This window comes from Larimichthys crocea, chromosome XIX (assembly GCF_000972845.2).
Source record: "Larimichthys crocea isolate SSNF chromosome XIX, L_crocea_2.0, whole genome shotgun sequence".
In the NCBI taxonomy this organism is placed as follows: domain Eukaryota; kingdom Metazoa; phylum Chordata; class Actinopteri; family Sciaenidae; genus Larimichthys; species Larimichthys crocea.
Window position 1 is genome coordinate 2201408 of NC_040029.1, and position 16133 is coordinate 2217540.

The following is a 16133-nucleotide window of genomic DNA, read 5'->3' on the forward strand; positions in this document are numbered from 1 at the left end:
GATGTAGAGCATATGAATATTTAGATACATTTCAAAGGGTTGCACGCTTTTTAGACCCCCGATTTCTGTGTGTTTGCATGTGTGTTTTCCTACAAGCATCCTGAATGAGGGACCAACGGGGATCATAAATTATGACTCACACGGTAAATAAAACACACTGGGGAAGCCAAATATGTTTTGGTTGTTTGTGGTTGAACTCCTATTAAAAATGCATGTGTCTCAAATATATGAAAGCTCTCCCACTGCTACTGGAAATATTTGGTTCTCTGTGTGTTTATTTTTAGTTAGTGTGCTATCATATTTCATGCCTGCGTTCACTTCTCTTAGCTCACCTGCGAGTCGAGTATTCTGACTCCATAGAACAGCCAATAGGAGACCACAAAGAGCAGCACTAGCACGGCGAGCAGCGCCCGGAACACAAAGACCCGAGGGAGGCCGGCCCTAGGCGGCCTGAAGAAGAGCGCCCAGACGGCCAGCAGCAATATGAGCAGCTTGAAGGCCACGGAGATGAAGAGACCCTCACAGGCCGTGCCGCAGCTCTGCAGCTTCTCCGGCCAGAGCAGGTGGGGGAGCACCAGGAAGGCCAGCGGCGTCAGGAACACGAGCAGGCCCAGGATCACGGCCAAGGTCAGGGTGAAGTAGCGGCGGCAGTCGAGCCCCACGCTGTCCTCGAGGTCCTTGGTGATGCGAACGATGTCCTCCTGAGAGAGGCTGTGCTCGGATGTGCCAGTGACGGCCGTGGTGGTCTCGCCCCAGTTGTCATCCTGGGAAATGAGAAGAAAACAAAAGGATTTAAAAGAACAGGTTTTTGTGCAGGTTCGACAGATCTGTGCACAAAAAATACAGAATAAATGCAGTTTTTAATGCTCTTATTATCATTATTTGGACATCACATTATCTGAGCGAATACAAACTCCAAGGCGTCAAAACGTTGAAGACGTTGAAGCAGACAGACAGCTGATTTGAACTGATCCTTCAGATGATGCCCGAGGAATGGATGTCTTATTTCACTAGAAAGGTTTGTACGTTTCCTCGCATGTAAGGGACTACGCACAGAGGGAAAGATGCAAGTGAGGGGTGTATTAAAGGGAATTGAAATGCAGCCAATGACTTCAGAATAACAAAACCACAACAATAGAGCTGGATCTAAGCCAAATATAGCTACTTTGCTCAGGGGGGAAAATGTGTGAGAGGGCACCAGAGGATTGAAAATATTAGAAGAGAGAGCTTTTATCTGAACTGCGCTTCTGGAATACAGTTTAATACCTCACTATACTGCATTTGATTCCGTATTGTAAAATGTTCATATAGCTGTGGCACCGTAAACTCAAACGTCAGCAAGGCAAGGGAGGTTATTTCCTAAGCACGTGAGAAAGAAAGGAAAAGAAGACTGGAAGTGGAAAAAGTAAACAGAACGAGCTGCCAACTGGGCTACGCGCTGACGTCTAGGTCTGACTGCATCCGCAGATAATGAAGGTCAGCGGTGTCGGAGCAGAGCCGGTAGAAGAAGAAGAAAAAAAGATAGAAGACTCTTTTTGCTGGAGTCATAACAAGCTGCTAACGTGGCCCTGTGAGCTGCTGAGTGCTGCTCCTACCAGCAGAAAGAGGACGGATAATGAACCATCGGCTACAAGAACACTCAAACAGCCTTTCCCCCGCCATCATCCAAAAACAATTATAATCCTGTTGTAAGGATTGTATCAGAGACATTACCTCCATACGGCAGAGGGGAAAGTGGAGGAGATGCATTATAATCACTTTAGACTGAGGGGGTAGGGAGGTGGAGGGGGATAAGGATAAGGAGGAGGAGGATGGTGCATTGGGACAGAGAACATCCCAGTGGCCTCGGGGGTTAAAACAGCAGCAGAGATGAAGCAGAACAATGGGAGGACCCGGGCAGTATTGCTCAGGTTGTGTTTGAAGCTAGAAAGAAGCTACCGAGTATACTCATATACTAATAATAGACTTTTCACTGCTCAACACTGCATCCACACACATATACTGTATACTGGACTGAGTGAACGTGAGAGATTACCCACATATTCTATACTTTTATTATCGTCCAACCAACAAACCAACAAAGAAATTAACCTATTCAAATATAAATGAGCCTCGGTGCTGCACTGCATCTTGGTGTGTTAATCCACTGCTGAAAATAGTCCCAACAAATGCTCTATTTGCTCCTGTTTGCTAAAAATGAAATTGCCCAGCTGTTTTAGGACATTCCCTTGGCTTTATTTTTCAGTCTACAGCCGTGCTTGCATCTCTATAAGGCTTTAAACATGATGTAACGTTTACTATTTTTAGTAGCACTATCATTCATGAGAGACGACATGTTAACTGTACACTTGTTGGTATAGATTTCCACGGACACAGTCTGTGATGAGCTCCAGCACTCAAAACTGTCTCGGTTTCATCTGACCTTTGACATGACAAAGCGGTCGTAAATCCTCACCTCACTGTCTGCACCGCTTTAGAAAGAGCCAAACATCACGACTGACCGGTCCCATGAGCAGTAAACCAGACCGTGGAATGTATGACTCGGGTTCAAAAGGTCGAAGAGTAAAGATGTTACTATGTCCCTGTGGGGACGCAACCTGACATTTAGGTGTGCTGGAGGAGCAATGCATGTTATTTATTCAGGCAAGCGAATAAACCTGAAATAGACATTTAAAAATATGCGATCACAATCCAACTGGAGAAATGTTTAACAATCTGAATATAATTCCCAGAAATTTCCTTCAGTCGTGTAGAATTTACATTGTATGCAGGAGTTTTTACCAACTGACAATGTCAGTACTGTAATTGTAATTAGGGATGTAACGATGCATCGTGACACGATGAAAAATCAGTACAAATGCGTGACGACTCGCATCGGTTGACAGAAAAAATGAATCGCAATTCTTGGCGAATGTGAGAGAAGTAGGAATGTTCTTTTTCGTCTTTTTTTTAATTGGAAATAGGTTACGTTATCTTAAAAAAAGTCACTGGTTGGTGATTCATTTGTTCAACATCAGGCGTCAAGTCACGTGACTCACGTCACTACGTAGGTACAGAGCGAAGACATGACGATGGTAGAAAGTAGCTTTGAAATAGAGGACGCACCGAGCAGTTTGAAATCACATGTGTGGCGCATTTTGGATTCCCTATATACACAAATACAACCGTGAGAAATGGACAGACAAAACCAAAACAGCATGGAAATATTGCAAGAGACTGCTGACATATAGCGGCAACATGAGCAACATGCAGCAGCATATCAGCCGCAAAGTAACGTTACGCCACCTCGAGAGTGACAACTGCACATTACACCAGTTAACAGCAATTTACTGTGAGACTGTTTCTAAAGAAAGGAGATATTTGTCATGTGTTTTGTTGTTTAAGATGTAAGTCGCACTTTTTATAAGAACACAAACTGTTTGAGAGTTTCTGTAAAGAGAGATTTTTTTTCCTACAAATAAAAAGAATTTTATTTGGTCATAATTTGTCTGAGGCTCATTTTGATTTTAAAAAATCGCATCGTGAACAAAAAATCGTGACTCGAGTCGAGTCGTGAGTTGAGTGTATCGTTACATCCCTAATTGTAATTGTTGACCGGTCTGGTCATTTGTCATCACCTCAACTGGATTCAACCAGATTTCAATGTCGAAGTACTTGTACTTTGTGCAATGAAAGAGCTAACTGAAGCTAAACCCAAACCTTTGAATAATACGGGACGAACGTAGCACTGAGTGTGTGGGAGCTGTCACTCATCAAGTGTTGTAATAACATGGGAAAAAAAAGAAACAGCTAACATTAAGTGGAAGCTAGGCTAACTATAGTTAATGAAAATCATAGTTCCCGTTAACTAGCTTCTATTTTCTGAGTGGAACATAAGCGAGGCTATCCTAGCTTTCACTTGGAAAGTTAAGGTTGACTCAAAAAATGGAAGCTGGGCTAATTATAGCTAATGAAAACTATAGTTTCTATTAAATATAGTTAGCCTAATTTACTAGCTTCTACTTTCTAGGTGGAAGTGAAAGCCAGTTGGAAAGTGAAGGCTAACTTGTAAAGTAGAAACTAGGCTAACTAACTACAGCTGGCTTACTGACTTCTACTTTCTTAGTGAAATTGATATTTGAATTTAACAGCACAGATTAAAGTTTGACGTCTTACAAATATATTACAAGACGTCCTTATATATAGTACTTATGGACACCTTCTGCAATCTGACACAAACATGGTCAATCACTTTTTTGAAGTTGTTGCACATTATTTAACTGTAAATTTGATCTTTTATATACCTTTATATATATATATATAATTATATATTATAATTTTTTTTAATATATATTTATGATAGTTATTTATTTATTTATTTATTGTCTTAATAGATGGTTACTTGTTTACATATGTTGTTTTTGCCTGTTTGTATACTGGAGTATTTTAACAAAAATAATTTCCCCCTGGAAGTATTAAAGTATTTCTGATTCTGATTATATAGGTTTAAAGCCTTGATCTCGTTTACAAAACCTTGTATCTTCTTTGGAAAAACAAAAGAGAGTTGGTACCATTGGATCAGCTCTATATGTCAAATGTATTGATTTGACTTGAGAGAGTTAAATGACATAAGTTGTATCTGACACAATATAGTACAAAAGACTGATAACACAACGTATAAACAATGCATATTTCACCACAGTCAACATGACTGGAGACTGTTTTTCAAGTGGAACAGTGAAAGCCACTTCATTATTAATGAGAGACGGACTGAGGAGGCCCTCGGCCTCTCCACACACTCTCATGCAACAGGCTCTTTACTCACACGATGCAATTATCCCCTACAGAGAACAAAAGTAAACAAGCCCCTGTTATTTTCTTTTTGTATTAGCGGAGACAAGTGCTCCGCAAAAGGCCACATGCCTCAGTTACAGGGAGATTCACAATCCATCAGGGATGATAACAACAGCATACCTGAGCAGTTACACAGAAGCACTGGAGACGCACGGAGTGGGAAGCCTTTTACGTGCAGTAATGTTTAAATGTGTCTGAATGAGTAAATATAGCACGACTGAACCAACGGGTGTTGAGTACACTGCATCTTTCCTGTTGACAGATACTCGAGTCTTAATCTTGTCTGACCTCCCGTCTAGCTGGTGAAGACAAACATGCTCAGTGTGTGCATGTGTGCGCGAGAAAAGAAATCAATAGGCATTAGCTGTAAGGAAGAGTGTATCTCTGACCACGGTGTACCTCGAGAACACCCAGGGGAGGCATGAATCACAGCTTCTCATGCCTACACACTGCACTGCACTCATTGCCCCCGTTTCATACCTGTGAATCGCACTAAAGGAGTCTTTTACAAACTCTACAACATTTTTACACAACAGAATATGACTTACAAATGACACACAAGTGATCTGGAAACCAGAGCTGACATAATTAGTCGATCAGATTAAATTAAGTATTTTGATCATCCATTTCTCGTTAAAGTCATGTTTTAAAGCAAAAATTTACTAATTTATTTACTGCTTCTGAATTCTTTGGTTTTCTATGATAGTATATTGAGTATCAAACAATACTAATACTTAACTTATAATAACTATAGGAAAAAGAAACCTTTCATACAAAACATGCAGCTCAAAGTGCTTTACATTTTAAAAGGAATAAAACAGAATAAGACTTTTTAAGAAGCTCTGGGAACTTGTGACTGATGTTTCTTTTTGCCATTTGCTGATATTCTACAAACCATTAATTAACCAATAAATCATGCAAATAATTAAAAGATTAATCAGTAATAAAAATAACTGCACGATTGTACAAATCTAACAAAAGTGTTGAGAGAACACATCTGTATTTCTAGAATTCTGCCTACATTAGACTAAATACTAAACACATTTAAAGTGACAGGCAGAAGCTTTCTGAGAGTTAACACAAAAGACTGAAATAAAGGGGAAACTGCAAGCTCAGCTCTGTTTACATTTACATGTTAAAATAGCCATGTAAATTTGACTTATTAACACAATCATATACCCTGTTCCCTTCCCTGGACTCTACGTCATTGGGAACCGTTATTAGAAACTCCAAAAACTCACCCGCTAAGAAATAGTTCCACACATGAACCCGGATTAAACTCAAACTTTTGTCACTTTTAAACTTTCAGTTTTTGTACGGATGAAACAAACAAGCTATAACATGTTAGTTAATGAGCTTTTGTTTGATTTGCGTGCCAGGCTACTTGCCTGCTCCTGTCCTTATGCTACGCTAAACTTAAGGCTCCTCGAGAGTGGCATCAATCTTCTCCTCTAACTCTTGGCAAGAAAGCAGATAAACATACAGTTTATGCCAAAATTTCAAACGACGCCTTTAATGCCTTTTTATGTCCCATGTACTTTGCGTTGCCTATAAATTAGAAATTAGAAAATGTGATTTACACATGTATTTATGACATGGTAAGTAATCTGCCAATTATTTTCATAATCATTGCATCTTTGTGAAAATTGTCCAGGTGACGTCTTGAAGAAGCTTTTTTTCCTCCAACAATCCAAAATTTAAAATAATAACTTCAATATGAAGTAAAATCGGTTTGAGGATTCAGTTTATAAGATTCGTCTTTAAAGTATCAACACACCTTTGCCTGAATGCTAATGAAATTTGGGACACTGTTCTTTGATTCTCACTACTGTACCTGGGCTTTCCCTTGGCCGACACAACTAAAAATAGCCGCTAGTGACCCACATTTCCTCATGGGATTAACCAATCACCACAGGCTGATCTGGTTCAGTACCAGCAGCCTTGCAGGAGGCCCAGTCCCATTCATCACATGAAAGTAGGTGAAACAGAGAGGAACAGCGACGAGAGGGGGAACAAAGAGGGAAAAGAAAAGGGCAAGACAGAAATGTTCAAGGCAATAACAAGACAGCCAATTAAAGAGTGGAGGAGGAGGGAAAGCAAGGGCAGTGGCAGTTCAAGGGCCACAGATGATTACCACACAGACAAACCACGCATGTGAAAGCCTCTGCGGACTACTGCGTATTTGTCATGAATATATGCACTGCAACTAAACACCTGTCAGGTCTGCTCTTGTCCTACGTCTGCAGTGATTTATTCAGCCCAGACAAGGTTTTACAAGCTATTCCTCTGCTCGGGGAGGAGCTGAGGCGTTCTGGTAGAAGACTAAACAGCTGAATAACGGAGACATCCGATATGACGTGTTCTCGAATACCGCTGGAGGAGAAGAGAAGAGAACTGGATGATAAACCAGATATAAAAACCAAATCTGCTTTATTTTTCTGATCGTATATGGACACCATTCATACCACGTCAGGAATTTTTCAACATATTGAACAATGAACTTCTTCGTATTCTTGTAGACAGCTAGATGAAGTGATTGATAGCACTCTCATATCTATTTTTTATAATCATATGAAGGGTAAGTAGACCTGTATTGAGTGTACAGACATGGTGGTCAACCTTCATCGACCTCTTGGCGAGAAAACAAATAAGTATATTTTCCAAATTGCCAACCTCTTGGTCTTAAACGAGCAGTAGCAGACTATGTTACATTTTTGCAGTAACACTGGCACCGCTTTAAAGGAAAAGCTAGGCCACCTGCAAAACCAAAACTAAAGAGAGCGTGAAAATGCCAACCCGGGAAACCAAAGCAAAGGATAAACACTTTGTCTAAAAAGAGTGGTAATCTAGCAACACGTGCAGCCAACTGTGGGGGGAAATCACTTTCTCCATCACAGGCACACACAGGCACAGGCTGAGTGGAGCGCTTTCAAAAAGCGATCCGATAAGACGCAGAATGTGCCATCAAACTATTCCTTTGATGAGATTTTTTTGGCGGAGGCTGCAGACTAAATGCTCGCAATACGATACGGTAGCTGCTGAACTTTAAACACATCCAGGGCGACATTTGAACTGCACATGGGCACTTGTTTGGATCCGACTGCATTACGGGACTGCTTGTTGGAATTGGAGGGGTTTCCTGACGGTATGGGCCCTCGCTCAAAAGGCCTTCAGGGTGTTTTTGATGATAAATTGTATGACAGATCCAGCTGTTACTGCCAAAAAAACAACAAGAGAATATTTTAATCTGCTTCTCAGTGAAAGAACAACTCTGCAGCTGATGACCTGAGCTTCACAAATAGCTGAGCAGTAAGGAAAAGATACCTTAGTACAAGATAGCCGAACAATGTATATGTGTGTTTGCAACTGTGCCCAGGTATATATAGCACAGTGGCTATGTGCAATACCATGCTTTGTCAGCCAGCGTGCATTTACAAAGCTTTCAACAGAGTATTCTCTGCTCTCTTTCTCCACCTGAGTATAAATAACAGTTGTTGTCTCTCACAGGAAATCAAATGTCCACTAAAAGCTTGTTTTCTATAAGTGGGCTGCAAACAAAGCCCCTTGCTCAGTGCTTGAACAAGTGCACTCTACTTACTCCTGGGAGGCAAGGTGTGTGTGTGTGTGAAATACAGCAACACACATCCCCAAAGAGCTCTTCGCAGCCATTTAAAACCACCTTTGTACAAACTGCGGACAGCGTGCGAAGCTGCCAAGAACTTGTCAGGACAAGGAAAGGGGAGCACTTAAAAAAAAAAAGTCCCTGGACTAATTCACGGCTTAAAGGAGTGACTGTGAGACAATGGGAGACTGACAGCTGAGCAGCTTTTGATCAAGGAGTAAATTGCAGTATGGTTCAAATGGATTATTCACAGAAATGTCAGGGAATCATGAGGGGAACAGGGAACTTCTAATTTAGCAAAACAAAGAATCTGGTGTAACGATTATGGAGTATTAGTATTAGATAACTGATGCAAAAACCTGGGCGTGTACGTGTAGAATTACATTCTAAGAGCCAGTTTATCCCTCTGGGGTCCTATTAATTGTTTTTGCAGTCGTGGCCGACTGCTCGGTGAAGCCACATTTATCGAGTTGTGTACAGCAAGCGATCACTTGATTATTCGCATGTGTACTCAGAGCAGGAATAGCCATACGAACATTTTATTTTAAAATCTCTCCCTCTGCTCTGCCGATGCCATCGCTGCCCTGCATCAGCATCACCACCCACCTGCAGGCTCTGGAGGGGGTTTTAGCATATTTGCTCATCGCTCCTCAAAGTGATGAGGTCGGAGCCCAGATGCCAAACTCAAACTGTATTCTGCTGCTTGCTGCAATAAAACCTTCCAATCATAAGTTGTTTGACTGGTTGGCTCTATAAAACATCAGAAAACAGTGAACCCAAACTGGACTGGATTCGTTTACATTTACTGCAGCAGCAAACTGAAGGAAAGAATGGCACAAAATGTGTTGAACACGATGAACCACCACTCACATGTCTGAGTCGTCAGTTTCAGTAACACCTCATATCAAAAGCAGACAGCTAACCATGTTAGAGGTTTGGTACCTGCTCGCCTCTGTCTTACCTGGCTTGTTTTGGTCCCTTGTCCAGAGCTAGCCACTGGAGGCGAGTTAGTAATAGAGTCTTCTCCTATGGTGGTCACAATCACTTCCTTTATCTCCTCTACAGTCTCGCAAACCTCCAGCACCTGCAACACTTCCTCCCCCGCCTCCATCACCGTCGGCGACTGCATCCCGAAATCCTCAACCGCCCAAACTTTAGCTGAGTCCAGCTCGCACAAACATCGCCTCTGCACTGAGTCACTGCTTCCCTTACCCCGATCTATCCGTGTGTGTGTATGTGTGTTTGACCTCTCTCACTCTCTCCTGATCTGCAGCCCAGCCCCTCTTTATCCATCTTTATATAGAAATCTCTCCCATGATGCCTCAGGAGGCATTGTATGGGACTGTGCGCTCACTTGCCACATAATATAAGAGATGTTATGGAGAAAGAGCGAGAGGCAGAGTGCAGAGAGCAAGAGAGAGGGAGAAGAGTTGAAGGGGGGGTGAGACGACATGGGATATGCTGACAGCAGCGGGGATGGATGGGGGGGATAAAAGGATGGATGGATGGAGAGGGAGAGGAGGAGTACAGTAAATAAACATGAGTCCAGAGTGAAGAGTAAACAAAATTAGGAGCCATCACTACACTCACAAAAGACATCTCCCTCCCATCATCCTCCTCCCTCGCTCTCTCTCCTTCCTCCTTTCCTTTCCTCCATCTTCCCCTGAAGGCATCCTCACTCATCCTCTGCTCGTCTCTTGCCTCGACACCACTCTCTGTCCATTCCTTCTGACCCAGTGAACACCGTGGTGTCGCTGTGCTGCCACTGGCAAGGCTGCGTGTGTGTTAGTGTGTGTGTGTGTGTGGAAACTAAGACGAAAGCTGTTCACCTAACCGTAGAACAACAAGCTGACAGTGCGTCTGTCAAGGATAAATATCATTATATAATTTCCTTACAGTCAACAAATTTCTATTTAAAGACCAAAAGCAACAATGAATGAGTGCTGTGTGTTTATGTCTGATACTTCCTCGGTGCCATAGAGCTCCATTGTTAAAAACACAAATATTAAAAATGAGTCACACTGGTCACATGTTCCTTCATTACCATGGACACACACACTGTGACATTTATTTAGACTCACCCACAAATGCTCACTAAAGCACTCAATGTGGATTAGTCCCCAATAAATAAACGCTGTTTTTTTTCTTTTAGGAAATTATTTAGCCTCGTTAAAACAACATAACATATTCCTGATGGTTTAGAGATGAAAGGTTTTTTAAAATATTGACAGATGAACACATTGGTGGAATTTGTTGACAATAAGAAAAACTCCAGAGTTACATTAAGTTTAATTTAATAATGCAGTGAAGTCAATGGTGACAATTCTTTGTGTTTAAAACATTTATTTACTTTTAACATTTTATCACCGTGTGGCCAAATTATATTTATTCATTTGTTTTTGTAAAAAATTCAATTCATTGTTGTTTATTTCTGTTTTCATTTGGGCTGAATTAAAAGGTGCTATGTAATTAAATAAAGTTTAACTTTAACTGTCCACTATTCAGGTCAAACCCTAATCAGCTGTATCTGTAGCAGCAGTTCACCAACGAGCCCTGTGGGTGGTTGCTACGTCATTCCTCTAGAACCACATTTCATGTCACGTTGTCCTAAAATACCAAGAAAGGAAAGAATTCTTTGATCGTGTTGACCTTACCTGGAGGCTTTAGCCACAAAGTTCATCTCCAAGTGCTCTTAAACTTCCCCAGCGGGCACTCTGGTGGCTTAAGCGTTCAAGGCAATGACCATAAACCCCAAGGTGCTCTGTTCCGAGTCTAGTTAGTTGCATAACATTCCCCATCTCTCTCTACCTCCTCTTAGTTCCTGTCCTCTTTCCACTGTCAGCTCACCAATAAAGAATCTACACCCCAAAAAACACCTACGCCCAAATCCACTGTCGAGAAGTGTTAAGAATATCTTTCTTTCTCTCTCCTGACTTGCCCACCCACTGAGCTTGCAGCCTGGTGGTGGCACACAGCTTACGACAAGCACAGACACACACACACACACACACACACACACAAAGCACCGGGATAACCGCGAAGCTCGGCGGGATTCTGTCTCACAGGAGAGCGAGCCAAGAAGCACTCTCCGCGGGTGAGAGATCCCAAACATGAACGCAATTGCTCTGCCTCTTCCAAGAGAGCCCGACATGGCGAATCAGGGTGGGCGGTCGTACCTGTGCCGTGGTCCACCGTCGTGACACGGCAAACTTGTTGCTGCTGTTGCTACACCGAGGTCCAACGTGAGTATGCAAGGATGAGATTACAAAACAGCGTTGGATTGAACGAAGTGTGCTGCGGGGAGGGTGAGAGGAAGGTGAGACAGAGGGAGGTTTGGGGTGTTAGGGGAATTTGTGCAACTTGGAAAGAACTGGCTCGTTCAGTGTTTTGTTTAACTTGGAACTCATGAGAAAGAACCACAATGGTTTGCCTTTACTCCGCTTGGAAGTCAGCACTTCAGACTGGAAACAGTCTGTCAGGATGTTTGTGGTTGCGCTGATTAAGAGGAAAGATGACAGATTTGGGATGCAAGTGAAGACACATAAGAAATCAGACAGGCTTAAGTGGATCCGAGCCAAATTGTCTTTAACTGCAAACACCAACGAACGCACCGCACTCGCCCACAGATCACACAGTGCCCCAGCTCTAAACTGCACCTAAACATCTAAAAATAAACCCGGCTCCACTTTCTCTCCCTTCCAGTTGTTGGGATAGGAAGGCGCTAATTCTCAAAGAATGCTTTATGGTTTAAACGTATCACATTTCTCCTGTTCGACACCTCATACAATGCCACTTCACATCACACTAATAAGCCGCAGAGCTGCCTTGCTACACTGACCTGAGCTCTTCTCGCTATCTGCTCCAATATCCAATTTCGTAACAACAATAACAGCAGGATGATTTGACCCAATTACCCACATTATTTAGTGGCAGTCCACCTATAGAAGGTCCATACTTCAGTCCAGGCTATACTCACCTCCATTGTCCTTTGCAAACACCCAGCCAGCAACATACAGCAGAGGCAGATTTCCCGTAGACATCGACCGAAACCGCTCGTTCCCACCTAAAGTTTTCACTGCTGAACGAGAGCACCTGAAGTGTGTTTCTCACACTCGCACATTACCACACAGCCTGGAGCTTTGGCCTGCCTCCTGAAATTGGAGCAACCTGCTGGAAGGGTTCTGCTCAAACATATAGAGCGATCGTAAAAGAAGAGGTGTATGATTCATAAGAAATCCCTCTCTCCTGGTGAGCTAAAGAGGAACAGTGCAGCATTTTGTTCTTTCTTCCCGAGCGTTAGATGAGACAGAAGAAACCACACTCAGCATAAAGACTGGTGGAAAGGCTAGTCTGATTCTGTCTGAATGAACAAACTCACCCTCCCAGCACCTCTGAAGCTAATTAATCAACTCGTTTTAGTACTCCTTACAAAAACAAGCAACTTCAGTTGCCTGGCAACTGGGCCTGGCCAAGAGATAGTCTGGCCCATAACCCCCTGTGCAATGGCAACTTGTCATTGCTAGAAACAAGATGTAACATGTTCATTAGGGAGCTACCGGTAGGAGGGACTGTATTTGTTTCCCCCTGCTTCCAGTCTTCATGCTAAGCTATCCAGCTGCTGGCTCCAGCTTTATATTTAGCGTGAGGCAATAAAGGGAATAACATATTTCCCTTAATGTCTAACTATTCCTATAAACGTGCCTCGAGATTTAAAGGCTTGTTGCCAAGTGCAAAAATTTACACATACAAACAACATCCCTCGACAGCAGGAAAAATCCTCTCAACAAATCTCTGCCTCGTTTGCTGTTATTCCCCCGAACCTCCAGTCCTTTTTTTTCCCCCACCCAGATACATTTACATTAAGAGCAAACCCTCTGCTTTTCTAAAAAAATCCTGTGTTGAAACATCACAGACACATCACAGCCATGAGAAACTTTTGTGCTGGATTGTGAGGACATCCCTGCCCGGAGCGATGCGCCGCGCTGTCAGCCAAGACTCTGATTAAGTCCCAGCAGTGGAGTAATGAGCGCGGTGCTGCACAGTTAGACTCCGAGAGACGTGACTGACTCACACAGACGCAGAGCATTCACATACTGAAGCATATGTGAGACGGCAGAGCAGAGCAGAGCACACACACACGGGCGTATGAGGATTTGCGCTGAGCCTGTCTCTCAGTAGAATTGGTGGCCTTGATTACCCAAACTAAAGCCAAACACTCCCCGCCCTGTCATCAGCACTACTTGCAGGCCACGGCATGAATAAGACATGAAGTAGCAAAATACTAAGGATGGCTGTGCTCTGTGCCAAATCCTGTCACGTGTTAAAATTAGACGCACTGTGCAGACAAAAAAAAAAACCCCGCTAACGAGTCTTGCCATCAGGGAAGAAAGTGCCAAGTGGGTCAGTAAACGATGGTGAACGTTGGAGTGTCTGTACGCGTTTGTATTTGTTGCTTTTCCCCTCCGGCGGCTTAATGTTGGGCTTGACGCAGGCCACTGTGCCAGACAGTTGTTTGGCTAAAAGAGCAGGTCAGTCTTGGGTAAGCCGAGGCTGTCCGTGTGCTAAAAAATCTCTATTCCTGCTCTTTAATTAAAAGCGTTTGACTCTCGCCAGCAGCGAGTGTTGAAATTCCTGCTTTCGAAGCACGCTGGAAGAAGAACCGTGCATGTTTCACACTTTCACATGACAGACAATTGATCAAACTGCTCTGCGAAAAAAGCATGAAAGCCCCAAACTATGAATGAGTCGACGTGTCTTTGAGCATTACGCAAACAGATCAAGTTCAGTTCAGTGTGAAACATGAAATCCGTAATAAAACAAAGCTGAACAGAAAACTAACACATTGTCCCTGCCCAGGTTTTTGTCTTTCACAGTTATACTGCTTAAGTATGCTAAAATGTATCTGAAAAATACAGATTCTGATACGTCAACTTAGAGTATCTGCTGATCCTTCCCCCTAACTTAAGTAAGGAGGAAGGACAACATGAATCCAGGAACTTCAATTACTGTAATTTTGAGTGGAAACATTACATTACATAATGACGAAACTTCATGATGCCTAATCCACAAGATACTGGATTGTTGCATCCTTGAAAAATATGCTGAATGATGACTTAAAGCCTGTGTGGCCTTGTGACTGTCCCCAACATGGCTAGGATGCTTTAAATCCAACAAGAAACACTCTGCTGGTGTATAATATATAATATAATGCTGTAAACTGTGACAACAAACCACAAACTACGTCTATCACCTGTAGCATCACAAGTATGTTGAAACTGACCCAGATGACCTCAGTTCCCTGGTTCACACTGCAGAATTTATGCACGCGAGATTGCTTTTGTATAATTTATTCATTTAAATGACCTTTATACGTGTGGATCGTCCAGTTCTTGGTCAACAACTGAGCTTCGTGGAGTTGTTCCTGAGACTCACCCAGCCGTATTCAGTCATAACAATCGGCCAATCTGACTCTTAGTCATCCTTTACGGAAGAACCTATTAGCACTGAACACTTGTTTTTATTCGAGGATCATAAACTCTACAACACCACACGGAACTTGAGGTAACAAATTAGCTCTTACTCATTGTTTTCTTCCGCTGCAGTCGTTTTGGAGCTCTGAATCTCTTTAGGTGCTGCAGAGGATTTCACGTCTTAACACGCCAGCATGAAGCCAACCTGCCCAGCTGACACGGAGCTCTCTGATCGGACCAGTCTTTTCTTTGTTCTGCCTTTTATCTCACTCCAAGAGACATAATCACACGGCTGTTTGCTACCTGACATGAAAATAAGTCGGTGCGCTGTCTAATCGGCAAGAGCGACGTGCCAAACCAACTCATCCTGATGCCTACAGTGTTCAAATACTAGTGTTATTATTTAAGTTGTTACCGGTTTCCTACCTTCAAATAATCCATCACATAATCGATCGTTTGAGCTTGTCAGTCAGCATGATTTTGAAATGGCAGTCAGAAAACTGCCAAGCTGCTGTTTTGTCTCGGTCTGATCCATTTTGGCAGGGGCCAGTGAAGCCATCTCCCTACACTGCACTGTGGCTCACCATCGATTGACCCGCTCCCCGCAGTAAAACGCAGTGTCTGCCTCTGACAAATGGGATAAAACAAAAGTTGCACTGAGCAGAGAAACAACCTGCTCCAATTCACATCCTGTAGCAAATATTTGTCAGTAATAGATTTCCTGAAAGTGACAGCCCAGACCTTGCCAGAAGTGGACTGGCTCTTCTGGCTTTTGTCCTCAAATACCAGATGGCCTGCCCCAGCCCAGGCCGATTATCATTCCAACTCATTTTGACTAGCGGCTGATAAATCTCTAAATGCTCTAAATGCCTGATAAATCAGACTAGCAGAGTTATCCTAGAGGCATCCATGAGGCGACCTATAGCAAGACACTGTGAGGTGATCCTGTGTGTGTATCTGCAGGCTTGTGTTCAAGCAGTGTTTTCAGACGGTGCCGTGTTCAGCCCTACCTGGACCTGCTCACCCCGAACAGCCGAGTCCCCCAGCAGCGGCTCTGCGGGCGGCGTGTTAATGGTTACGGACTTCTCTGAGCGGCTGTCTTTACTGCGGGACTTGTGGCGGTCCCGGCTCCGCTCCCTGTAAAACAGAGGGGGAAAAAAAGCAATGATCAGTTAGCATTAGTGTAGCAAGTCTCACTTATTAAAGAT

The 16133-nt window shown here is 43.0% G+C and overlaps 1 protein-coding gene across 8 annotated transcripts in view; it reads right to left on the bottom strand.

Annotated features, from left to right (window-relative positions):
• Nucleotides 1–16133, bottom strand: part of LOC104937500 (vang-like protein 1) — a 55809-nt gene that overhangs the window by 20650 nt on the left and 19026 nt on the right. For all 8 annotated transcript variants that reach the window (XM_019255461.2, XM_019255462.2, XM_027291663.1 and 5 more), the window contains 2 exons: nt 15936–16062; nt 333–764 (listed from right to left, as the gene is read on the bottom strand). In XM_019255461.2, coding sequence (XP_019111006.1) covers nt 333–764; nt 15936–16062 — 559 coding nt within the window. The remainder of the gene's footprint in view (nt 1–332; nt 765–15935; nt 16063–16133) is intronic.